At 42.0% G+C, this 27,564-nt stretch overlaps 1 protein-coding gene and 1 long non-coding RNA gene across 2 annotated transcripts in view; one reads left to right on the top strand and one right to left on the bottom strand.

The window, feature by feature from the left end:
* Positions 1-4,453: 4,453 nt before the first annotated feature.
* mtmr4 (myotubularin related protein 4) overlaps positions 4,454-27,564 on the bottom strand; it is a 28,273-nt gene continuing 5,162 nt past the window's right edge. Inside the window, exons 2-18 of the mRNA XM_046039410.1 lie at positions 23,929-24,018; positions 18,696-18,812; positions 16,951-17,033; positions 15,530-15,696; positions 15,338-15,434; positions 13,508-13,621; positions 13,194-13,393; positions 12,304-12,432; positions 11,579-11,690; positions 10,783-10,978; positions 10,141-10,326; positions 9,621-9,791; positions 9,011-9,165; positions 7,438-8,905; positions 7,163-7,273; positions 6,927-7,015; positions 4,454-6,330 (exon numbers count right to left, since the gene is read on the bottom strand). Of these exons, the coding sequence (XP_045895366.1) occupies positions 6,153-6,330; positions 6,927-7,015; positions 7,163-7,273; positions 7,438-8,905; positions 9,011-9,165; positions 9,621-9,791; positions 10,141-10,326; positions 10,783-10,978; positions 11,579-11,690; positions 12,304-12,432; positions 13,194-13,393; positions 13,508-13,621; positions 15,338-15,434; positions 15,530-15,696; positions 16,951-17,033; positions 18,696-18,812; positions 23,929-24,018 (3,663 nt within the window). The 3' untranslated portion in view covers positions 4,454-6,152. The remainder of the gene's footprint in view (positions 6,331-6,926; positions 7,016-7,162; positions 7,274-7,437; positions 8,906-9,010; positions 9,166-9,620; positions 9,792-10,140; positions 10,327-10,782; positions 10,979-11,578; positions 11,691-12,303; positions 12,433-13,193; positions 13,394-13,507; positions 13,622-15,337; positions 15,435-15,529; positions 15,697-16,950; positions 17,034-18,695; positions 18,813-23,928; positions 24,019-27,564) is intronic.
* Positions 14,291-16,158, top strand: LOC123962911. Its single transcript, XR_006823094.1, has 2 exons — positions 14,291-14,425; positions 15,541-16,158. It is a non-coding gene; the product is annotated as an uncharacterized LOC123962911 (long non-coding RNA).

Here is a 27,564-nt window from a genome sequence, read left to right on the forward strand (position 1 = left end):
TAATATTAGGATTATTAGCATAATTCCCTAAGTAGAAGTAGCACACTATTAAAATAATAAAAGTCTTGAAGTCAAATATTTTCAGTAAGTCGGTAAGTAAAGTAAACTAATTTTTCAGAATGACCCCTGTCAGTTTTATATTATTATTTAATTTTAATATTATTATTATTATCATCATTGATGCTATAATATGTGAAGTTGTCCCATGACTCAGACAAGATGAGTCTGTGTTTTACATCGATGAAACTCAGTCAAGATGTACACTGTTTCCCAAATGTCAGACTTTTTATTGCGAAGATGACACCTTATTATCCCCTTTTACTGCAGTTTACATTCACCTAAGATGCAAATTCAAAAAGTGCACTGCAGAATTTGGGTGAATACATACATGTAGGCCTTCAAATGTATATAATTAACTATATACTATACTATACTATACAACTAAACTATACTGTTTTATATGTTACTATATTTTAACATAGGGTAACATGGGTTAAGACACCCCCTCCCCCCTCCCCCCACCCCCCAAGGTAATTCTAACAAAAAATGTCACAATTTTTTTATCTCAACATTTCTTCTGGTTACCCCTAGTCTCACTGTACTAAATCAGAGCCATTCTGTCCTAAGGTGATCTATTTTTTTGTTATTCAAAATAAGATGTAATTTAAAAGGAAATTGTGTTTAATTTTTATTTATATATATATTTACATTAAGGAGAGCCTTGAGATAAGTTATGAAATTGTTTAGAGAGCAAGAGATTTATAGTTTTTGGTTAAAGAAGAAAAATGCTAGTATGTTTGGGGTAAGACATCTTCCCCCTCGTCCCCCGTCACCTTGCCCCTTTATGGTTGATTGTTTGTAAGTTAGATGTTATTTAGACACAGCCCCTTTAGCCAACCAGCAACTTTACAATCAGAAAGTCTGAGATAAAATTCTGAGGTTATAGGCCCACATATGATCACATTTCTTGCTAGCTAGCTGGGAAGAGCATATTGTACCTCAGACTTTCTGCTAATCCTGCTAGGTCCTAGTTACCTCACTATTCAACAGTCTGAGAAATAAATTATAGGAAAACTAAAAACTTAAGGCAATGTGGAAAATGCCTTTTTCCTAAAAAACACATTTGATTAAATACAAATAAATTTTTCAACTGTAGCTATTTATTTTACTTAATAATAATATGTTGCCTTAAGCATAGCCTTCTAAAAGATACAAAAAACATCAATAAAACGTTCTTCAATGTGTCAGAAAATACACATATAGTTTAGGAGGGGTGTCTGGGGGGAGGGGGGCATTTCCCATGGTGGCATCTTACCCCAGTAGGTGGGAAAAATGCCTTTCTCTTAGAACTTACATTTGATTAAATTCAAATTAATTTGTCGACTGTGAGCATTTATTTTACTTTACATTATGTTACTCTAAGTATTGCCATCTCCAAGATACAAAACCCCTACAAAATCTTATTTTATGTGTCAGCAAATAGACATTGAGCTTAGGGGGGGCGTCTTACCCCGAACTACCCAACACTTAGATTGAAGGGACTACAAAAAAAATTTTGTTACACAACCTTGTGCTGTATAATGACAAATAAATAACCTTATGCCTTGTTGAAGGTGGGGCTGATTATAACTAATCTATAATAATGCAATATATTTAACAAACTGATCATGCGTTTTCATCTGAAAAGTAACTAGTAACTATAGAAAAATGTAGTGGACTAAAATGTAAATAGACTTACCTCTGAAAGGTAGAGGAGTCAAAGAATAAAGTAGCATAAAATAGAAAAACTCAAGTACAAAAATCTCAAAATTTGACTTAGGGACTTACCACCACTGTATTTTCCTGACATTCACACTGACATATGTTACATTTGATCTATACTAGAATTCAAAATAGGTCTGTGCTTTTGAACAGCATGCGTTTGTAATGACTGACACACTGGCAGGTCACACGCGCACACACGTACATGTCTAAAAGAGGACATCAAGTGAAATCTTTGAAAAGGTTTATTTTCCAGCCTAGTTCACCTTGTCCAGAAAACCTGTCCAGTCAGTGCAAAGCTTTGCAAAAACCTTCAACATTTCTCTTCAACTTTTCCACAGAAAAGTTGGAGCTGTCACCTTTATTTTCATTCACCGAGTGGAAACCTAGAATACCCTCAGCTTGAATTATTGATCATGCTGAGTGAGTACAGTGAGGGACATTGGAGGAAGTTCCTCCTAAAAATCATGAAATTAGCTTGCGTTGTTTCTTCTTGAAGAGTTTTGCCAGGAATGGGATATTGGCATGATAATGTCTCTTCTCATATAGATTTTCTTTCCCCCTATAGTGCGTGTGTGTGTGTGTGTGTGTGTGTGTGTGTGGACATTAGGGAAAAACATCAGGTATAGTATAACGGTGTTAGTTTCACCTCTGTAGCCTCATATGTTCCTAAATCAACTTCACTTTCAACACATGTTCACAGAAAGAAAATGACTGAAATGAAACAAAATGAAGAAATCATTACTGTGATCCAAAGATATATTGATTTGATCTGCTGAAAGTGTTGGTCTTGCTACCTCCTTGTGTTTTGTTTTTTTTGATAAAAAAGCTCCATCTGGTGGACAAATGGAAGAAAAGCATTGGTGTTTTTTCCCATTAATGTGCTTCCCAGTTCTGGAGAAGTTTTCAGATTCTGTACTCCACTAAAGAGTGTGTTTTTCTTCTTGTTCCCTTATTTAGAGGTTTGAGCTTCACTGTGTTATTTGTGCAGAGTATGACATTAGCAGGTGTTTTCACATTCTTCTGAAGGGGGGAAGTTTCTCTGTGCTCACCTTAAATCTGAGTTTAACATGTTATGTATGAGGAATTTAAACCATCACCACTAGTTTGGAAGCCAGTTGTGGTCCAGCATGCAACTTACAGACGTGTGATATGGAAAAGTTAAACTTCCAGCGCACATTCACTCAGAATAGACATCTTGTATCCAGCAGTTCACCTGTTGAAATGAACAATATTTGCATTGTGGAGGTTTCAGTGAGGAAGAAGGTGTAGATGTAATTTGACAAATTATTACCAAGTGAATTCAACTTTTTTTGTTATTCAAAGCAGAGCATTTTTATACATATCAAACCACGCCTAGGGGGGAATAAAGTAGTAATACAAAAATAGAACAATACTCCATCACAAGTCAATGGAATAAGAAGTGAAGACATTTATTATGCAAAATGGCCACTGTCAGTCTTCTTCTTTTTTTCTTATATATTATATAATAGGATTATTGTTACCAGTGCATTAACATGTAGGCAGCATTTTCATGTTCAAGCTGGTCGAGGGGGAGCTAACTTTAACTTTATGTACTGCTGGGTCATTTAATTTACTGTAAATCAGTGCATCATGTGTTAAAATAAGATTTACCTACAATGAGTAGTGTAAGAAGTAGAATGTTTTCCTCTGACATGTAGTGGAGTAAAAGCATAAAGTATTTAAAGGAAATACTCAAGTAAAGAACAAGTACTTCAGAATTCATCTCCACAGATGTTGTCCACCTCTGATGTTCAGAAACCAAAACTGACAACACAGAGTATCTGACACAATGTGAGACTATATAATAAAGAATATTGTCTGTTAATCCTTCACATCCCACCATTGGTCCCTCTGTTGGTCTGTGTTCACATTTAGCACCTTACTTGGCAATGTAACCAAAACTACAGTTTTTGGACAGTGGCATATTTTTTCATTGATTTGGCTCTGTACTCCAGCACACTGGTTTTAGGGAGTTTATATTCACATCACCTTTCTGTCATTCCTGTGCTGTGTACGTTGTTCCATCAGTTAAGTTCGCTTTCATCTTTCTCCATCAGCTCATTTACCAGTACCATTAGTACTTTTACTAAAGTACTCTGGAGTTAAGTTACTTCTTAGTTTAAAATTTTACATAAAACAATATTTTGGCAAGATTATAAAAGTAAACACGTTGTTGAAGATTAAACCACCTTTTTGGTTTGTGACCTCTTGTGTGTCAGATGTCTAGGAGTTGTTTGCATGTTTCAAAGAGACATCTCCCCTCCAAACTGCTCAGATATATTCATTGAGTACTTTTACTTTTGATACTTTAATTACATTTTTTAAGATAATGCTTACGTACTTTTATTTTAGTAGGTTTAGTAGTACTTTTACTTGGAATGGAGTATTTCTACCCTGTTGTATTGGTACATGTACTTCAGTGGAAGTATTTAGATCCTTTACTTAAGTTTACAGTGCATTTGAATCTCTTAATGTATAGGTTGATTTCAACACACATTGTCGCCTATGATTTATTCCAGACCCATGATTTCCTGATAGACGGCCATCAACACTTTTAAACGCTTTGGTCCTTGTAATGAGAATCCAAATGGCACACCTGGACTCATCTCGAGACCCTTTAAATACTTTTCCAGAGCTACACACACGTAAGCAAGCTCAGAAACAGATCCATGATATAATCTTTTATTTTAACCCATGGGATTTAACTTTTACAGTGCATTTCTTTACAACAATTATTCATTAAGTGACAGGTTTTAGCCACCACTACGGATCAGATAACTATGTATGTTACATTTCTGAGTTCCTCTTTAAAGATTCTGACTGGATGAACACCGTGTGAAAAAAAATCCAGAATATTAACCAATGGATAGCCACACAGGTTAACTAATTCAGTGACATCCAATCATCCACTGAAACAGTTAGCCTTGTTATCAAACTGAACCCATCTGTTAATATTTAGTTGTCTCAGTGTTATGAAGCAGCTAACTATCTGTACCATTGAAACATACAGAGAGGTGGCCAATTAGAAACCTGCTGCCATCCATAAGAAAGAAAAGGCTTTAAAAATAGACAAAACAAAATATGGCACTATTTTCTCAAGGAACAACCAGTAGACACAAACACATTAGTTTTTTTTTTGTTTGTTTTTAAAAAAGGGGATTGTGGCCAACCTCCCCTTAACAGAACGAGAAACTCTGAGCACTTTGTTCAGTCTTTTCCAGAGCAGCCTTTACTGCCAGTTAACAATCTGAGCAGTCAGTCAGATGGACAGCAAGCTTTATGTGGACATCGAGCCATTCATTCACAAACATCTCAGCAGGAAAGCCTTTTGGAGATTCCCTCTGTCACATCACAGAATACCCACAGCAACTTCTATTAACATTTTCTTCTCACATCAGAAGAATGCAAATCTGCAGTCTCCGAGCACTGTTGTGTTCTCTTCCTCTTAACATATCAAGCACATGTCCCAACAAAACGAGCAACCACGCAGCATTGTATCAGTCTGTCCACACACATCCCTCACAATGCCTTAATGTTGTAACATGGCTATACTGGAGAAAAGCAATGATAAAGACAGAACCACATTGACTGTGCATATACATAACTTTTTAAAACACATTGCAGCAATGAACACATATACGACCCACCAAATGAACATGAACATAAACTCGATCCAGTTACCCATCACATTTTACATTCAGGCTCCAAGAAAAAGATGCGATGACAAAGTAAACAGCAGATTTCTCCCTTTTACTCAAGTTTGGTCTCAAGTTCCCTCAAATACAGCTAGTGCACAAAATAAGAATACAAAATTAGACTTTTAAATACTGTAGCAGCAAATCTTTTCTTTTAAAGTTGAAAGCCTCCAGTAGTACAGGTAAAGGCTTTGGAGTCACCGACATGTGGAAGGGTGAGCGATTGTCCTCTGAAGTGCGAGACAGTGTCCCGTAAGGAGGGTGCAGGTGTTTGGTACTAAAGGTGGGTGACTCTGCTGGGGTGGACAGGTTGGAGATGTGTCTCGTACAGGGCACTGCTAGAGGACCAAGCCACACGGAGGCAGCCGGACGCTGCAGTGCTCAAGGCTGAAAATGTCTTTGAACAGAAGGGGTTTGGTTCTGTAGGAAAACCTCCCCTGCTGACATGCCTCCATCTCAGACATCCCCTTTCCTCTTCAACGCCTCTCACACAGTCTCAAAGTGCATCTCAGTTTCCAAACCAAGCCTCCCAAAGAGTAACAATTCATCCCCCTCTCCCCCCCCCCCGGCAGCTAAAACCACAGCAGGTTGGGGTTACAACAGGGTGCTCGGCTCATCAGTCCAAAAGGAGCAGGACAGAGCCGAGGCAGGCCATGCTACACGTCGCTTCTCTCAGCTGGAGGCTGTGGCGATGGCCTTCTTGAGCTGCTGGCTGCGGATCTCGCGGGTGCGGGACTCCAGGAGCAGGTCATGGCAGGTGTTGCAGACCAACACTGGGTCATACAGCTGCTGGTCCGGGATGGGCAACTTCAGATGACAACAGTCTTTACAGAACACATTGCCACAGTTCCTGAAGGTTGAAAGCACACAATAAGTAAGGATACACTTTTACATAGCACTTTATACGTTTTCCACTCTCAACTTTTTAATCAAAGTACGCTGTTCTTCTGAACAATGTCTGGAACGACCCATTTTACTTCGAGAGAAATGCACTACAACCAGCATGGACAACATTTGCAGCCTTTGTCTTTAAATGAGGGCCACCTGTTGACACCTGCTTTTTCATAGAATGAATGACCTCACAAATTGAGCTCCACACTGCCTCTTTCAATTAATGATTCAGTTACACAAAATTGGCAGCATGCATTCCATGACTGTTGGTTTTTTACTACTAGTGAATTATTTGCCATGTAGGAATATAATTTCTATCAAAAACAGTGATTGTTCTAGTTAATGATGTTGGACTGCTATTATTTTGAACACAACTGTAATATCCCAAAACCACAGAGCATCTGGTGGCCAGTACCCCACAACAACTGAGGAAACAATGAGAAGCAAAAGGAATATTGAACATGTAAATGACTCAGCTATTTTCAGCGTAAAAGGGACTCTCCTGCTTTTTTTGTGTCCTTCTGTTAATGTAAGAAAACCATGGTGAAGCCCCACCTGCAGTGGTGACGTCTCTTTGCCATCCAGAACTCACAGTCACAGTTGAAACAATGGGAGGCCATGTGGTCGGGCACCCACCTCGTGACCTACACAAACAAACACAGACAGAGACATCTCTCATCAGAACAGTGTGCTGTAATTAAAGGTACCCCTAGCCACACAGGTGAAGGGGAGGAAGGAAGGTGAGGAAGTGGAGACAGAAACTATATTAGACGATATATCAGGATGCCGACCTCTGTGTCCTTGGGCTCCACTCGATCCCAGCTGCCCTCAGACAGACGGTCCTCACTGTGTGTCGACAGAGAATCCTCCTCGTTACTGTTGTCTGACTCACGCAGACACGTCTGAAAACAGAGAGAAGTCAAGGTCAAAAGACAGACAGGAACGGGAGAAGAGAGAACATTTCCTGAGGATAATCAAAAGTAAATATTTACAAACACTGCAGACAGAAAAAAGCTTCTAGCACTGGGCTGTCTGGCATCAGGTCATCTTGGAAAAAGCTACTCACAATGTCATCCTCGTAGTCGATGTCTGGCTCCGAGGGAGGGGTGCTGTACTGTTTACTCTCCAGCCTCATCTGCAGCTGTCGTACCTGCTGCCTCAGCACCTCTACCTCCTGCTTGTAGCCTGCCTCGATCTGCCGCAGTCTCTGCTGCACGGCGTCCATGGGCACCGGCAGCCCGTCGTCATCGAGGTAAGCAGGGGCCTGGGGTGGAGGAGGGGAGCCAGAAGCGGAGGGCGTAGAGTATGACGCTGGAAGGAGCTGATGGCCTGCCAGGGAGTAGCTGTTGAGGGCAGCGGCAGCAGGCCCACACAGGCCAGTGTAGCCTGCACTCCTGGCAGCAGACAGCCATCCAGGCTGCAGAGGACTGCTGGGACAACAAAGAGCCTCTCTGCGGCAGCACTGGGACCCATTGGCAACGGCAACGCCCTGGGAGCGGAGCAGCTTACTGGCAAGCCGGCGGCTCTGGTAAATGTTGGGCTGCAAGGCCCGGCTGAAGCCAGAGTGACTGGCACTGTTGCAGGCAGACTGGACCAGACCCTGGACGCTCTCCCAGTGGGAGCTGAACAGGGACAGGTTTGAGAGCTGGCTCTGGGAGATCAGATGGCGAGCTGCTACCTGGGTGTAGTCTACAGGAGCTGCTGCAACTGTTAACATACGTTCGCTTCCTTTTGCTACATCTGTCCTCATTTCCTCTTTCTCCTTCTGGGGTTGAACGTGGGGGTGTGACTCAGGCTGCTCCTCATCATTAAAATGGTTCTGGGTAAGATCCTGGCTCACAATGGGAGACAGAGTGGGGTGGAGTTCTCCCTCACCTGTGAGAGTCTCGGTGGAGTCCTCCATGGGAAGGAGCGGGGTTAGCTGCTTCAGAGCCCGCAGGCCTGCAGATTCTGGGAGGCCGTTTGCTTGGCCATCAAGTGGCAAGGTGGGTGTGTTTACTGCAGGCTGTGTGCCGTTGCAGGGGAGAGGCAAGCACGGCTCTGATTTATGAATGGGTGACGTGGGGCTCTCAGCAGTCCTACAGGGGCTCTCAGCCTCCAGCGGCGGAGGTGGGAGTGGAGGGTTAGTGATCTGAGGCAAAGCCTGTTGGAGGACAGGAGTGGGGAAGAGAGTGTGAGCGAGTGTGGCGTCCTTACTGAGAGGGACGGGGGGAAGGGGCAGAGAGGGCAGCGGCTGTGTGGTGAGACAGGGCTCCTCCAGTGTGTTTTCACAGCTCTCTGCCCCCAGGCCGTCCTCTGGGGTTTTGGCAGGACTCTGATGTTGAGGCTCCCCCTCATTGCTTTCCAGTCCAGTGTCAGGTATGACTTCATCAGAAATGTCTGCAGGGGTTTCTTCCGCGGCCGGTGAGGGCTCTGGTGCAGAGCGACCCTCCTGGCAGTGCTTATTGAGATTGGGGTCGCTCGACGTGCGTGTCAGGGGCACCCCGTTCTCAAAAGCTGACAGCAGGTTGTCCATGGAGCGGGTCTTGGGAAGCCTGGAAATCAAAAATACATGAGGCAATGATTTTGAATTAATGTAAATCTCCATTCAGGGACTGCTAAGAACAGTAAGTAGAGATAGTGAGGCATGTAAAACACACCTGTCCAGGGAACGGGAGGTGAGTTCGTCTCCTGTGACACTCGGGGGGAGATAGAGCTCCATAGAGTCGTCCACAGCGGTGCAGGGGGAGGAGGTGGGCAGGTAGACAGCTGTCCACAGCTGTAATGCCCGTGTGTGGCAGACTGGCTGCAGCACCTGGCAGATGAACAGGTGACAAGGACGTCCCAGAAGGTCAATATACAAAAATGACGGTGCCTATTACTCAGTCAGTGATGTTCTTCCATTGTGATGTATTATTTCTATGCTTTTCTTAGAAATCATTCAGAGTATCAGGGTGGCATGGGATTAATCTTGAGCTTTTGCTTTAATTCTTTAATGAAGGAGTTTGGGGATGAAAGAGAATATGCAGTCATACTGCATGAATCAGCATTCATGCTACGGTCCTTAAATACCACTGTGCCTTTAAGCAAGTCACGTTCTCCTCAATAACTGAAAGGCTCAGCGACTAACTATAGGGTAATCTCCAATAGTTAGTCGCTGAGCCTTTCAGTTATTTGCCAGTAGTTGCCGTATTTAACTGGTGGTTCTACTATAATAAATCATAAATAGCAGAATAATAGTGTAAGGACACTGTAAAAGGTGGCAGGTACCATATCATGACTTGGGATGTAGAGGAAGTTCTGGAAGTTCTTGTTTCCGCTGCGAAGCAGTGACCAGACAGAGCAGGTGCGTTTGTAGATGTTCCTCGTCTCCCTCTCTCGAGCGTTGTTACACAGAAAGGTGCCATAAAGACAGGAGTATGTATGCTGCACCAACTTGACCTGGACACATGTACAAGACGAAAACAAAGTCAGGCGTTTAAAAGCCAGCTGATTGATTGATTACCATTTGACAACAAGATTAGCTTTGGTTATAAAATTACAGTGTTGGATTTCAATTCTGATTGGCTTGACATTTTCAAGGCAGTGGCTCAAGGATTATAGCGGTATGCTAAATTTTTTCTTTATAAAAATTAACTTCATTACATGTGTTCTGTCTTCAAAGATGGTTTCATGTAATGCCTAGTAAAATGTCTCACACCTTTGGTTTATTGGTGAAAATTGTCACAAAAAAATGTATAGTCTCTTTAGAAAAACAGAGAGAAGTAAAGAGTGCCATATGACCACCCACCAGGAAGGCCTCGTTGAACTCAAACAGACAGGGAAACTGTTTGAGCAGCTGGTGAACACAGTCCAGCCACTGTAGGAATACGGGACACTGCTCGCTCACATCATCAGCGTTCTCCTGGTGGCCACAGCGGTCTCCAAACTTATGGCCGTAGTCCAGCCACTCAGTCTCTACAAGCAACTGGAAACCCTGTGGACGACACGGGGGTCTTTGCTGAATGTATATTACATGGCAAGATTGCACCAGAACATTGGATTTTATCCGTTTTATTCCACACATTTTCCTTCTTTGTCTATACCTTGAGCCTACATTACCCACAAAACAACTTGACTGCAAATAGTTCAGTCAGAGAATTGGTGGTGTGATGCTAGTAGCTGCTAATGTAGCATTAAGCCGGTAGGCCTAAGCAGAGATGAGGAGAGGGCAACAGAGGTGTGGGTAAACTCACTTCTTTCTAACTAGACACTCCCAGATTTGTTTGTGTAGTCCTCAGCTCCAACTGACGCTGACTCAAGTGACATCACTTGAGGTAATTTGTCAGATTTTGCAGAGCTGCCTCAGGAGCCATAAAAGGCTTTATACAAATGCAGTAGTATTCCCAAATGACCTGCAAACAGACTGTGATGTGTGAAATTGGACTCTCACCTCTAATGTCCTGTAGTAGGGGTCCAGAAGGATCTTGGCGAGGGCTACAATCTGGGGTGTGCGGTCCCACCCGTCTGAACAGTGCACCAGGACAGGACGGCCGTCCCTCTCCACCGCTGAACACACCAGAGTAGCTGCCTTCAGCATGACAGACAGGTGCTGCAACCAACGCGTGCTCTCCAGTGCCGAAAGCCAGCTGGAAACCACAGAGGGGACTGATTAGATAATTACAAATCCACAGCATATAGAACCTGTCCCCACTGAGGAAGAGACCTGGAGCCTCGATACTGTATACACACATAAACCTTGGTTACTCAGGGTTAACTTAGACTGGGTTAATTAGGCTGATGGGGTTAGGAGGCAGAACATCTGACCTATATCTCTGGAGGCCTCCCTGTGTCATTACACAACACCATCAGAATAACAACAAGCCTTAAAATAAGACGGTGTGACGTCATAGCAGCAGGATTAACCTATGTACTTTACATACAACCACACATAGTACACACATTGTCACTGATACAGACATACTAGTAAAACACACACACAGCTGGTAAAAAACACATTTATGTAAACCCTGGAAAAAATAGAGACACATAACACAAATATCCACCGTAACTGTGTACAGACAGACAGCTGGCCAGCCCAGCAGGAATGGGACTGGACAGTGGCAGCGTTCCCATCTCTGCGTGGTGTTGGCTTACCATGAGGTGAAACCATTAAAATGGGGGAGGGAGAGGGAGGCACAAATGAAGGCAGAGCCGCTCAGAAAGAAAGGTCAAACAGATCGACTTACTTTCCTGGATCTGGGATCTGACTGCAGACGGTCCTCAGAGCCTGGAAGCTGTTCCGGATGGCGTGGATGTTGGCCATTCCCATGAACATCACCTCACAGTTGGGATAGTACTCTAAATACAAACAACCATAAACAACTCTGACGAAGGTCATACCACATAGACACCACTTAGCACAGTAGCATTGTGTGGTCAGGTAAATTTATCTGAATTCCTTACTGGTGACCATCAACTATAAAAACTGATATAGTCACCGGTGGTAGTAAAAATTTGTTTACCGAATATCTTATCATATGTCAACTTGGATATTCACATTAAATGCAGGTACTGTGCAGAGTGAGTACAGTTATATTCTCTAAACCACCATCATACCACAACCTGGTCAAAATGCTGTTAGTTTTAAAGTTGCATTCATTGATTCTTTTGGCCACTTTGGAGCAGAGGAACAAACACAACAGCTGACATATCACCTTGTACAGTTGTTATGGCAAACATGTTAGCAAAGCATTGCCCTATTTACGCATCCAGCAGCTACGTAGCCTATTTAGCATATTTGAAGAAGTGTTCCTGGCCCATAATCACTAGACCAGGCCAATAGACAAAGCAAGTGTTGTGAAAAATGTGATAAATAAATGCTAATAAACACAATGTTGGTTGCTTTTGCACACCGTGTGCATACCATACACAATTAATTGAATTGGCTTTTCAATTGTTTGGTCGCACTCACCTTCACATTCGCAGCCTCCGCCCTTGGCTCGGTTGGCCACTGCAGCAGTGTATGAGCGGGCATCCAGAATCAGCAGCTTTTGTGGCACAGTGCTGTCATCACAGCCAGAACCACCCGTTAATGAGGAGTCTGGACATACAGGCGAGAAGACCGAGAGATGATTTTTATTATTGCGAGTGGACAGCGTTAGGAGATTGAAACTGCCGGGGAGAGGATGGAATCAGAGAGGTAGCGGGAACTGACCATTTGTAACCTACTGAAAATCAATATCTCCTCCTGATGACACAACCACAGTGCTGCTTTCGGTAACAATTCCAAGTCAAGAGAACAGCTTCCACGGAGAAAGACAAGCAATTACTCTGAGGCTGCGACTACTTTTCTCTGCACTAAGTCAGTGTTGGGCTGCCACTCACTTTCTGCCTCTTGTTGTGCACCCAGAAATGGTGTTAAAGACCCTTTCAAACATGCACATCACTCTGTAAATGTACTTGTAATTTGTCATATCAGGTTTGAAATATAATCACAATTTTATTAAAAGAAAGCAAAACAAAAGAGAGTTTGAAAAGGAAAAAGTTGTTTTTCTGTATTTAGTACAGTTGAAAGGGCAGTAAAATGTTTGTAATAACTGGTTATAATGCTGGTATTATAAAATGGGGGTATGTAAACAATTCAGGAAAAGTAGCATAAGCGGATTTAATGGTCCTTAACACAATAAAACTGTGTGTGGGTTTGCACTTTGGAAGTAGGGAATATTTATGAGACATGTAAACAATGGAAATTATTTTCTTCCTTCGGAGTCATAAGGACATTTTCACACATAACCATTGAGTTTGAATGCATTCTTAGGAGGCACAGGGCATGCAGGAATCTCCATACATTAGCTGCTTTACCAAAATCACTATCGCAGGAGTCGGGAGCTTCCCCGCGTTGTCGGCAGGTTGGCGCTCCACAGCTACCCTTGGCTCCAGTATCCATCTGACAGGCCTTGGCGATGGATGTTACCAGGTACTCATCGTCTGTGTTTCTCCAGCCCCACCAGCTGATCTCAGGCTGGCTGCAACGGGCGATCACTGCCCCGTTCTTCTGGTGCCTGAAATAAAGGTTTTGGAGTCAGTGAAAACAAATACAGGTCTAAATATCAAAGAAAATGCTCTTTTGGAAATCTGTGAAAACATGTAATACTGTATGTATGACTGTGTCCCACCTGTAGACCACCACAGGGATCCTCTTCCAGGATCTGAAGGAAGCCACACTCTCCAGCTCCTTGTCAGTGATCCATATTGGAACCAGAAGTTTCTGCGGGTAGCTGGAACACAGCCTGAGGACAAGACGCATTATTTTTATAGGAGGAAGATTAAATGCAGTTTATATTGCTGCAAACATTATACAGCCACACAAGAGCTGACTTAAGATAACTGTGCAAGCAACAAGAGTCTGAGTGAGGAAAAAAAAAAGCAAGACGAAATAGTGCTTTGAGTTGCAGTAAGCAACATTTTTAGGCATACGCAAATACTCTGGTTTTCAGGGTCACTACTGCATCAAGAACTCGCAGCTCTGGCAGAGAACAAATCACAGAGTGTTACTTTGCAACACCATCTGTCTCTGGTCTCCTCTCTCATGATACTTTCCTCAGTTTCTATTCACCTGCTGACTGAGGAGGAGGAGGAGGGGGAGACAGTGAGTGTGTGTGTCAGAATCAGAGTCAGAAGGAGCTTTATTGCCAAGTAGTGCTTTACACATACGAGGAATTTGCTGTGGTGATAAGGTGCTACACGTAGACAAACATACAGTCAACATAAATAAATGTGGAAATATATAAATATGGAATGGAAGAACAATGTTGCAGATATATACATGTGCAGTGTGTGTGTGTGTGTGTGTGTGTGTGTGTGTGTGTGTGTGTGAGAGTGAGAGTGAGAGTGAGAGAGAGATAAGAGGAAAGTGAAACACTGTGCTGAGTCATGGGCCTCAGCAGGCTGTGGTTTGTTTAATTAGCCAGTTGTCCTGTATGTCTGTCTCCCTCAGCAGGAAGTGCTCTCTTGGGCCCTCCGAGCAGACTGACCTTTTTATGTAGCGTTTATTTTCCCAGTTAGCAAAGGAGACACAAGAGTCCAATACACAGGTACGTGCGCGCACACACACACACACACACACACACACACACACACACACACACACGGTATGGTGTATTACTTCTGCTTAAGTAAGTAGACTACAGAAGTAGTGTTTTTAGCAATTTACCGGTAAAGAAGGATTGTTTGGAACATACTCAACATATGGATTAATGGCAGAGAAGTGGATTATGTTGCAGAAATGGTCTGAGCAGTTTCTATGGATATTTTGATATACATTGACACGATATTCAGAGTCTCAGGGTAACCACTGAAAACTAACCTTATTGCTGGGAGTCTAAAGCTTTTCAAACTCTGACACTGTGGACTTGACAATTTGGCACTGTTAAAAGTATGTCAAATTATCTATTAGCAGTTCCTGTTTGCAGTGTACCCATGGATCTACATGCAACTATCACTGGATTATTTTGATACTGTACATAAAAAAACTGGAGTTATAAGGTTTTATTTATATGTGAATTTATCTTCGTTTATTCACGCTGGACATCAGAGATCATGATATACTTGGCCCAAGTCACACTAAATCTAAAAATGATGACATGACGGCTTTGTGAACAATGTCTGTGTGTTCAGTGTACTCTTGTAATTCAGCACAAATTCAAAACTCCCATTTCCTGACAGAGTTCTGACACACAGTGCTGAGATGTGCCAGCGCACACACACACACACACACACACACACACACACACACACACAAGCTGTTGGTCACACAGTGTGTTCAGCTTTGGCAACAGTGTGGTTACAATGTCTCTTGTCCTGCTTGATTCCTGTTACAGCTCTCCTAAAGCTCTTTGAAACACCACCACTCACTCACTAAACGACCATCTACAGTTAGAGTATTGTTGAGCTATCTGCCGTGACAGAGGTGTCACGCTATTTATGGTAAAGTATCTGTGACATACTTGTAGTTGCAGTTTATGTCCGACACTCTCCAGACGTTCTGTGTGTCGAAGCCCATCCTCTTCACCTCCATTTCCATTCTCTGACGCACGTGGTCACCTGTGCAAACACATTGCACGGAAGGAGATTTTTTTTTGGTAAGTCAGTATAAAGTAAAGTTCAGTCTTTGTGCTGTCGTGTGTGTGTGTCTGGACCTGGGCGACAGAGATGGACGTGCTGGTCTTCATCATCAGCGCAGCCGCCCAGACACCAGGCATGATATGCCAGGGCGAACAGGTCCTCCAGCCGGGAAGGGTGAGCTATGGCCCGGGTCAGACGCTTGACCCACTCCTGGCATTGCTTGAACGTTGCAAAGTGGCATCTGCGGAGAAACAAATGTGAAGATTAGAAAGATTAGTGGAAGCCAGCAACAAAATATCTTGTTACAACTTCATGCATTAGGGACTGGGAGAAAAACAAGAAAACCTAATTTCTTCAGATACTCAGTGATTTTCCTGCCTTTAAAAGGGGGTAATAATGTGGCTGTTAAATGATGAGGAACCAAGATGCCGGTGGCACATCTGCTGCTGAGAATCTGAAGGCTCCACTTTGAACTTTTACAGATGTCCATAAACGGATGAGAATTTCAGTCTGCTGTGAAATAAAAATCAGGCCTTGGTCCTTTTTTAAGCATGAAGCTGTTTTTAAGCAAGTGCAAGCATGCTTAGTGGTAATTAAACCATAGAAAATGCAATCTCCTAACAGCTCCATTGTAAGAAATGCTACACAGCATCCTGTAATCACTTTTAAACGTCCAAATAAAAATAAACATGAAGTCTGTCTGCATTGTCCTTATTTTATTCAGTATTACAAATGACATGACAGTAGCATCAATACTTCTAAGCAACAGCCAAAATAATTATTTTTGGCTTTTCAACCCATGTTTTATTGATATATTAAAGTGTTTTTGATATAAAAAACATAGCACATTAGAGGCTGCAAGTAATTATTATTTTCATAGCTGATTACTCTGTTGATGTTTTTCCTTAATAAATGAAGCCAACAACAGTCAATTACAAAATGAACCTCCATTAAATTTCTGTTGAATGAATCTACTTAATTTAATTAATCAATCAAACAGACCAATAGAGAAATCTAAACAGAAAGCAGGAAAAAAACATGCATTAACAACATTTGGCTTTCCAAACTTTAAACCAATTATTTATTACAATTCTGTCATTCTGGTAACACTTGAGCATAAGAATACTGTATTTCCACCCTGTAACTTACATTGGCAGGGAAAGCACTGTGTAACTGTGAAGACACAAGACATGATCTCCATAATCACCAAGATCATTAACTGACCCAATTCAGGAGGAGAGGAAAGGATGGAGAAGCTAGAACAATGCTAGAATTATGTTAACATAATTTTATTACTACAGTAAGAGTTGTAACCACTGTTTTGAACCTGGAATTATTGATTAGCTGTTACGGCCAGACAGAATTTAATTATTGTATTCTTCATTCAAATGCGTACTAGGGCGCTGTTCTGTATTTACTCTGGTTAGTAACAGCATCACTCAGCCTGCAGGGTTAATAGGATGTCTTTAGTGTGTGAGTGAGCTCCTCTCCTTACCTGACAACTTTGGAGTCTTTGCAGATGATGTGCAGCTGGAACATATCTCTGCTCTCCACACTCTCTATCAGCCTGAGAGGCACCTGTAGGGGGAGACAGAGAGCACGCAATCAACCCGATGGCCCCCGCTGTCAGAGAGGACAGCACATCTGCAAAGAGGTTACCACCCTCTGGTCTAGTACAGACTGAATCCAGGCTAGATGCACATAGTACAGCTCCAACCACATGAGAAGAGAAGAAGGCCCCACTGTTATTATACAAACTAACAGCTAGAAACCTAGCTTTGTCCACAGGATTGTCTACTCTGCTTGCTAAGCTTTTGATATCCTGTGGACTGATGTGTTAAACAAAGGTGCGCTGCTAAGATTGACAAAAGCAACCATGCAACTTCACTTCACAGGCCTTTATGAAACAGCACTTTGCACAACTTGAATGAATAGGAAAATACTATTTCATGTACTCTAAAAAAATTAAGTCTTAAGGTCAGCCCACACAATTGATTTGCTTTCACAGAAAATCAGCATTACCACTAAGCTGAATGTAAATTACAATTTGTCCTCAGAGTGCTGTAATCACTTAAAGTGAAGAGCAGCTGAATGACTTCAGCTGTCTAGACTGTGGCAGAGGGTGGTGTTTTATGGTACTCACAGATATCTCATTGTCCACACCTGGGTAGGTCTAAAACACAGTGACACCATGGAGCACACAGAGAGAGAGAAGGAGGGAGGGGAGACACAAGACAGGAGGAAATGGAAAAACTATTAAACCAAAAAAAATCAGGAGACAATAAGGAGAGTGAAAAAGGAAAGAAAACATCAAAGAGGTTGAAAGATGAAAGATAACTGAGTGGTTCATGGAGTGTGCTAGTTGCAGCACATGACCAAGCCAAATGGAAATCATGGAGAGAAAGACAAACATGGACGGGAGCAAAGGGCAAGAAAACAGCTTAGAAGCAGAGGGAGGGGTGTTGGTGAGAGGTTTTGGCTTGCTGGCATCCATACAGAGGTCAAGGTAGGCCTCTGCCCAGGGGGAACTCAGTTCGATAGGGACAGTTAGCTGCTGATGTTTGAACTCAGCGCATTACTCTCCTTTGGTAAAGTAAGTCAAGGTGAAGAGGCATCCTCAACATCCTGGTGATCTGCCCTCTCTTCCTCCTCCATCCTCCTTCCTCTTTCCCCGTCCTCCTCCTTCCTCCCTCCTCCTCCTCTTTCAAATCCCTGTCATCTTTTCCAGAAGCCGAATCCTTCTGGAAAAGATGACAAGTTATTTGGGAAGGAGGAGGAATTTCGTTGCTAGTGAATGCAAACAATTGGCCTGTTTGTATTAGAGCAAGGCCTGACGTCAGCAGGACCGAGCTGGTGGACACCAGTGCCAGTGGGGGCCGGGCCTTTGGAGCCTAGATGTCACATTAAACCTCTCCTGCCTGAAGATCACAGGGCCCGCCACTCCTGTGGTACAAATAACTTCATGCCAACTACACTAAGATATTATTAAACCACTTTATGGGTACCCCTGTGTAAAATACTTGTAGGTTTATTAGCCTTGATGCACAATTATGTGTTTATAAAATGTATATGGGGGAAAGAGGAAAGGGGAAAAGAAGAAAAGCCTATGTGTGTCCAAACTCTCTCCTGCTACTGACTTCTGTAATGGCATGGCGTGGCAGCAGTTGTGCCAGTTGGGCTGGAGTAGAACTCTACTTTTGTGGTTCGTATGTGTGTTTATTGTCTGTGACGTGCACTCACGTTAACGACAGAGTCCTTGAACTTGATGTGGAGCCTGTAGTTAGAAATGGCAATGATGGCTTCAACGGCATGGCCTAGATATTCCACCCCTTCCCCCTGAAGAACTGGGAATGGTACCTGGAGAGACACAAAACAACCAGATTGTTTAAGCAGCAAAAACAAGACAGCAGACACAATCATAATATCAAAACTCTTCTATTTTTAAAGCTTTTCTCTCTGTGTTCCCCAAGCTAGTTCTATTTAATAAAGATGTTTAACATGTTCATCTTAGATAAGCATGTTAGCATGCTAACATTTGCTAATTAGCATTTCCCCAAAGTACAGCTGTGGCTGATGGGAATGTCAATTTTGCAGGTGTTTGGTCTAAAATAAATAAACCACAATATTGGAAAAATTATAATTATGACCTCACGATGGAGCCAGATGGAAATCTTAATGGATCATAAAAATAATTACAATTTATCCTGAGGGAGACATAAGTGTGTACGCAATATCATGGCAATCCATCCAATGATTGAGACATTTTCACCCCAAAAACAACTTCTGGTGGTGCTAGTTGAAAAGTCAGGGGATCCCCAAAGGAACCATGAATGGCTATACAAATCAAATGTCGGCTAGTTACTGGGATATTTCAGTCTGGACCAAAGTGATGGAATGTTGGCTAAAAAAAAAACATGTTAGCTCGTCAACAGATTAGCACTGCTTGGTAAGATTTTTAGAAATTTTCAGATTTTATAACTTTTTTATAAATTTTTGTTCTTTTTCTGCCAATGAATCACATTTTTGACGGCCTAAAAATGCTTTAAAACTCATGAAACGTCACACACGTCAGATGGGGCAAAAATGAATGTGTTATAGCGACAAGTTTCACCGAGATATACTAAATTTCTGTGGTAAATATATCATGTCCAGACGTACAAAAAAAGCCCAAATGCCCCAAACCCAACAGGACAGGAAGTCGGCCATTTTGAATGTAATGGTAATTTTAGGCTATTTATAGGGTCTGTACTTTATCGAACTTCTCCTAGATACTTAATACGATCTGCTTCAAATTTTCACTGTGCAATCTAAAGGCCTTGATGATGAAAGGTTGTACAAACTGAGCTTTCAGTGAGTGTCCATGGCGTCGAAAATCGATGATTTGCCATTAAACAGGAAGTTTTCAAATCTGTACCAAATTTGACATATTTGATGAAGAGTCCTGCTCTGAAGACATTGATGTGCCAATATTCACTCAAAGTTATAGCGCCACCTACTGGCAACAGGAAATAAGTCTTATGCAGTGACGTACCACTCCTGGAAGTTTGGCCCCATCCACTTCAAAACTGTTCCAGAAAAGCCTTAACACATCGATGATGTTATCTTGTGAAGCTTGTGAGCATATCTGTGGTGTGGTGAGTGAGATTGCGAGGGCCTGTCCAAATCTGCCAGCAGCTTTAATTTAATCTGCATTTTATTCAGGCAAAGATTTTCTTGATCTGGTTTGTATTACGACAATTAAACACAGATACATGAGAGAAGTTTGGCTTCATTTTTTATTTTTTATTTTTTTATATTCCTCAAAGAGAAGCATCGACTGCATCATTCTGATAATGTTACTGAAACTTAAATATCATATTGGCGCATTGACAAAATGGGGGACACGGGAGAAACAGAGTGCATGTGTAGCTGTCCAATTAGCACATAGTACTTTTACAGAAGGACCTTTGTGAGCACAGTTGGTGAGCCTGAATGAGCAGGCAGACAAGAGGCAGAGCTGAGAGAGAGAGACTGTCTGAACCAGTGCTGACAGTAGCGAGGGATCCCAAACTGTCCATTAACATTCTTACTTGTACTCGTTTGTTTTTGTTGTTTTTTTTTGTTTTGTTTTTTTTAACAGGCACAGCCAAGCGGAGGCTTTGGCTTCAACTGGACCCCTACATTAAGATAATTGGTTCCCAACAGAGGTTAATAGAAAACATTTTTCCATTCACATCGAGGCAGGACATTAGATTTAAAAGCCGACCATGTGGAAGAAACACACAGCTATAGTTACCAACTTTGCAAAGATGTCTCAATTCATATAAAGATGGAAGCATCTTTGCTCAATTTCATCACTGACCACTCTGGTAAATTTTGACTGGCTGATGTGAAAGAGTAAAATCTATTGCGAGATATTTTACTGCTCGGACATCACTCTCTCTCATCTGACAAATTGAGGATTGTGTTTTTTCTCATTTACACACTTTGGCTTCTCTTAGTCATCACTCCTGTACTGTGTGCACTCATATTAGTTTAGGCTGTGCAGTCATTGGGGACCACAAATTACAGCTCAGGTCTTGTTGTCGTTTAGTTGCTGGTAGTGAGGACAACAGTGTTGCTTAGCGACAACATTACCTCACCCTGCATTAGCATGCACTGCTGAGTCATGCAGAGGAGGACCCACTGGTGCATGTTGAAAGAGGACATGCAGCAGGACAGATGGAGGATTATGGTAAGATGTCAGAAATGCAGGCTTACTTGAAACTACATTAACCAACACGGTTAAAAGCACAGCCTACACACAAGGTGGACATGATTGATATACCCATAACACTTAATCTGCTTACATCTTAACCACTCATGACAAAAAAAACTGAATGCATATAATAAATCTGAAATAAAACAAAAGTATTCTTGTTTTTTTAAAGGAATATTGACGACTGGTAAGAGGTCAAAAGCTGTCGGGGCATCAGACTGTTAATGACTGTAGGTCCAGAGAGCAAAAAAACCCTCTGACATTTATCACTGCACCTGCTGTTGCTCATCTCTAACTGAAAATGTGTGCGTGAGCCGAGACAGGAAGCATGATGAGGGAAATAGTACAGCTAAACCTGGGAAATGGAGCACGTAGTACTCTGTACTCAGACACCAACAGAGCCAAATATAGACCACAGGCCCCCTGGCACCCCGCACTAGGACTTTTAATAAGTGGAATATCTAAAATCCGACAGTAAAATTTTGCATGCATTTAGAAATGTTTTAACTCTGAAAGGCACATATACACAGCTGGCACCCAAACAAAGATAAAAGCATAAAAAGGGGAAAAGCCTAATCTAAAGCAGTTTTGTATTCGTAATGATTCAGGGACATTGCCAAGCTACATTAAATATTGTCTCAACGGCAGCAGAAATGGCTGAGATGAGGATGTGCAGCTATAGGAGTATGTGTGCTGCTCTGCTGTGGAAGAGACCAAACAGGTCCTGGCGAGAGTGCTATAGTTAACATGCTGTACAGACTGGGAGCTGCATTAAACAAGCTGTGTTCCAAAAGTAGGTGCATGAGTCACAGGGAGCCAGCAAGTGCAGCAGAAGATACTGTGTCACGTTTCCTCTATGAAGCCTTCAGCTGCAGAAAGATATAGATGAGAGAAAGAGAAAGAGAGAGAGAGCGAGGGAGAGGGAGAGAGCGAGCCCTGCAAATAACACTCTCTGACTTGTGAGTCGTGACTTCCGGTTCATGCAGCCTGCCTGTGAGGACAAGCGGGTGAGCACACACAACTGCATGCATGCACCACAGCTTGTTTACACACAGGAGCAAAATCAGCAGGGTATTAAATATGGTTGGGTAGGGAATGCCCATAATTTGCCTGCGGGAAAGCTGTGGTGAGAGACATCAGCTGTCAGTGAAACTATCATGGGAGTATCTATCATGCACATAAAGAAACACACAAAAGCAGAGACACAATGAGTGGCTGCATGTGTGACTGCAGGGGGAGGGGAAGTTAGAGGGCAGAACCCTAGAAAACGTTGCAAGGTGACTGAAAGGAGAACAGTATCCTTTGACGTATAGCCCTTTAATAATAATCATTTTTAAAATAACATTTTTGAACAGGTTGATCCTCCCTGCAGTTCACTGCAACCCGAGATGAAACATCAATTGAAAACCATGAAAATAGAAACAGAGAGTGGCGGGACAAATCCCTCCACCTTCCCTTTGTCCAGTTCTCCAGATGATTAGCTCCAATATCAACAAACACAACACCATGGAGGGCACAGCGCGAGTTGCCCATCACAGTTTTGCTACTGGCATCTTCATTAGCAGAATGGACTTATAAGTCCCTTTCACTTCAGTGACCTATATGCATTTTACTCGCCTTGTTCTTTATCCTCTGAAGCCATCATTGGGATAAAGCCCTACAAATATTGTAAAGCACTTTGTGACCTTGCTCTGTGAAAATGTGCTATAATAAATAAACTACCGACTTATAACAGAGACAGATCTCCACACGTAAAATCTTAGGTGAATGGAAATTGGTTGATCATTAAAAAAGGGAAGACAAAGTTTTGTCCAGTGGAATATAAGAGCCATTTTTTTTTCTATATTCATAAAGCCAAAACTGTAAAATAATGGTTTCAACATGAATATTGCACAATAATATTGTAGGTTATAGTGTTTAGCTAATACACTTGTAAGTAGGGCATGCAGCTGTGTATTAAGTATATTACAAAACACCCCAAAATTTCTTAATAAACAATTAATTAAGTGATTAAGAGTTTCTTTGGAACCACGAAAGCATGTCAATGTGCCAAAGTAATGCTTAATAATAACAACAACAACTAAAATGCCACACCCTGGACAACTAGAGAAAGATGTAGAGTAGAAGAACCCATGTGGCATGTTGTCATTGCCCCGTCTGTGACAGCCACACATGTAACAACCACTACTACTGAATCCCACCTTCTTCAGCCCTTTCACACTGTACATACAAATGCTTTGTCAGCATTTTCAACTTCAAGCCTTAAACTTAAATAAATACTGAAGACGATGTGCCTCTTTTAGAAGTTATCTGTAGGGAGTGTGGCCAGCAGGCTGCATTCAAATGCAAAAACTTTGTTATCACCAAGTTGCTTACTTAAGTTTTTTCAGTGTTGAACACTGATAAAAGGATGGCAGAACAATAAATTGCTCTTCTAGGCCAGTGTCATCATCCATCCTTTTGTGTCTGGCCTCAAGCCTGCCGAACTGTGACTCTTGCAGTGGTATCCTTGGCACTCACGCTCTACACAGAGGCGGCCCAAGGTTCAAAAGTTTCAGAGGAACACTTTGGTGTCACGCTAGGAGCCAGGACTGAAGATGAGGTCATGATCTGGAAGTGCCACACTTGGTCTTTTCACTACTTCCTGGTTGTCTACGTCACAGACAGACGTGCGAGTAGATGGGACTGTGCTCTGGAGCAGTAGTTTGTCAACGGCTGATACAGTGTTCAGCTCACCTGAAGGCTTTCATCCTCCTTCACCAGCTCCTTCTGGGGGAACAGGTCCTTGGCCTTGATATACTCCAGACTGGGAGGCCCTTCTTCACCCTGTCAGACACAAATACAATGCAGAGGTGGTCAGATGAATACTTCTGTAATCATCGACACAGCAGAGTGGGAACACAGACAAGCCCCTGGCCCAATACAGTTTGATAACAATGTTGCAATGTCAAACCACGAGAAAGAACCTTGGATGGGTCATCGCAAAAAAATAAACATAAGAAATCCCTCTGTAAAATCGCACTCAAAGTTAACATGTTCTTGTATTGAGCACTTATCAGGGTGGTTAGCCTGATGTAAGATGCATGCCAGGTGGAATTTCACAATCTCCAACAGCTAACTCACAGGCATCACGTAGGAGATTAAATATTGACTATGTCGTTTAAATCGGGGATACGTGTCTTGTGGGGTCAAGGAGGCAAACTTATTTTAAAATGTTTACCAGCCAATCCTAAACAGCTGTTCATTGATTCATTAATAATACTGCTGAATGAAGCATGCAACTTTTACATATTTATATTCTGTTGGCTTTGGCACTGTGCAGGTAGTTACTGCATGTGCAAATGACAGACTGTACTGGGCATCAGATATCAAAAACCTGTAGACTTTGACTGGGTGTTACAGTCTTTGTTCAAACAAAGATACTGGGACTAGTAAAGCATTTTACACACTTCACCAGCTTTTCATGAGTCATGCGCTGACATTGACTTCTTCCAGAGTTTAAACAAATCCTTGCCAGGATCACTTTTGATAGCCAATAACCAAACATTTATATAAGAGTGTGTAGAGGACCATGCAAACTCACTTAATGTTACGTTTCTAAGGATGCTAATAAATTAAATATCCAAATGCAGTCTTATCAGGTGTATACCTGTTTATAATGGATGGTTGGCTAAAATTAGACTGCAACACCTCAAGAAGCAGCAGAAATGAGACTGTGAGAAGCACAAACAGGGCTGTCAAACCTGTCCTTGCAGCTTAAGAGTGCCAGTGACTCTCTCAGACTGAGCAAACACTTTCATTACAGGAGAGAAAAGGGCAGAAAGCAATCAAATGATGAAACTGAAGAACCTGCCCACGCCCTTTATTCTCTTTTACTCATTTGTAAAACAATTTCTTTCACTTAATAACTTCAAGTATACACATAAAGTACATTTACATGTATACCGTCATTCCAATTTTGAGTTTTATCCAGGTTTAATCTGTGATGTGAGGTGGTTCATGGAACATAGAGAAACTCTGCTCCCTTATGTGACTAACATTATTCAGGTCTATGATTTTTGCAGGCATCTTTCATTCTACATCCAGCCATTCTGTCATTTCTGCAGCGACTGAGGATGAACCCAGTTTGGTTTCTGGCTGCCTCAGCACCGCTACCTTTACTGCTCTGCTGGATTTGGCTTCTCCATCCGAGTATGGCCGTATGTCGATGCTGTTCCTTAATGAAAACAGCAATGGAGTCCTGAAGGGGGACCAGAGGGAGGCAGAATGTAGTCATCTGTTTTGTTTTTTTTTTTTTCCAGTGGACTACATCTACTGACTAAGGTTGGTCTCTTGCCAATAAAAGACTTGTTCCCAGGACAAACGACATAGCAAAATTTTATACAATGGCAGGAAACTCCCTAACGCCACACCATGCAAATCTCCTGCCATGTTTACAATTATAACATCTGTCATCCAAATGTCCACACTGGTGACTAAACTAATTGATAAGCCACCCATTGGGCTATCTGGTAGTGTTCCTACAGTGACAAGCCCCTCCTTTATAAGACACCAACTTGTCACAATCTGATTTTTCAATTTTTCAGGCAGAGATCATAGAAATTGTTTTTTAAACATGAGGGTTTGAAGATGATTCATGTTTGGTAGTAAACTTAGTGTTGATGAGTGTTGGTTAAACAAAACAAGACATTTAGAGACACTACCTTTGGCGAGATATAAAAGGACATTTTATAGACAAAATGGTTCTGATGATGATGATCAAGAAAATAAAATCTGGCAGATTAATCGATAACAGCCCTAAATTTGAGTCTAGCAAGGACACACAGTACAAGTGTCAAGGACTAAACCGGGGTCCTCGAGTGGAGAATCCTTTGCCATTTCTGAGTTTGTATTGAAGGCTTACTATGGGTATGGGAAGTCTGTGTGGGAGAGATTCATAGGAGAAGTCACTACACAAAGCCAGCCTACCTTCTACTTCTACACCATAAATTGTAATAAATGGCAGTGCCAACAGCAGCCATGGAGGTGGGTGCCAAGGCTAGGCCAAACTGTGTCTACACTCCTTAAAATGATGCTGCAATGTTAAGTGCTGCCTGGTATTACTGTGGGCCCCATTTCTTCTAAATGATGCCTTTATTTAGCCTGTTTACCAGATATATGGCCAAAATTAGCTACTTTTGTTGTTACGCATGTATGTTTGTGGCAGTTAATGAACAAAAAGAAGCAGATTCAAGCAGTGAATGTCTCCTTTTAAATGAGCTGACTCAATTGTATTACTGTTATATGTAAATAAAATCCAGTATTAAGTGCCAGAAATAGTGGCTTTGCAGCGATATCTCTAATTGGAATAACACCAGTGACTTACGTAAATGTCCCTCCCCCCCACTCAGCTGCTTGTCATCACGGTCTAAACGATATGATGTGAATGTGGAATAATAAACTGAGCATTCAACCAAATCTCACTGTGAAATACTGTATTTAAAAACACACTGTGCCGTCTCTCCAGTTTATACTAAGAGCCTCAATTTCAGACTGGTAAACTTGTCTGAACTCCTCCAAATACCTCTGCATTGCAGCCTCACTAATCTCTTGAACTTTGACCCAAGTCAGCCTTCAGCATCAGAAAGATGAGGTAGGTGTGCATTCATTTTATCTTATTTTCACCTGAGAATGGGAGGACCGCGACAGTGGCCGTAAGTCAGAGGCATCCTGCGAAGATCAGTTCATTACAGGTTGATCTCACACACTGTTGCTGGGCAGTCTGAAGCTCCTGCCCAGCCATCCAGGCACAGAGTTGTTTGCTTTTTATATAAATGGAATAAAGTTGACCGTGGCTTGCCAGACACCCGTCATAAATAACTGGCAAAGCTAATTTATAGAGCCTCCCCCTGGGAAATTCAATGCTAATCAGTTGAGAGGAACATGCAATCAATCTTTTACACACGTCGATAATCAGTCCACTACCTTAGTGCCTATATGTCTTTTACTGCACTACCTGGTAGATACTTGGCACCATTTACTCAATTCTCTTATGGAGTGAGGAGCCCTGATGTTGCACTCCTCTGAGGGGTCTGCTAGAACACAGTGTACTTTAAAAGGCAAAAAACTGCTGACTAAAAGTTCAGTAGATGTTGTATTGCTCCATAAATCCATGACACCGGCCTTATACACAGACTGGTTTATACTGATGCATTGGTGCTAAACATGCTACTTAAACATTAGAATGAAGATGCTACACTGACAAGGTATAATGGCAGTTTAATAATAATAAATTTTATTTATAATGCACTACGAAATCTCAAAGTGCTACAGTAGCAGGGGGTTAAAAACAGTTCCCAAAATATAACAAAAATCAACAAATAGCAATAAAAC

Source organism: Micropterus dolomieu, linkage group LG23, assembly GCF_021292245.1.
Source record: "Micropterus dolomieu isolate WLL.071019.BEF.003 ecotype Adirondacks linkage group LG23, ASM2129224v1, whole genome shotgun sequence".
Classification (NCBI taxonomy): Eukaryota; Metazoa; Chordata; class Actinopteri; order Centrarchiformes; family Centrarchidae; genus Micropterus; species Micropterus dolomieu.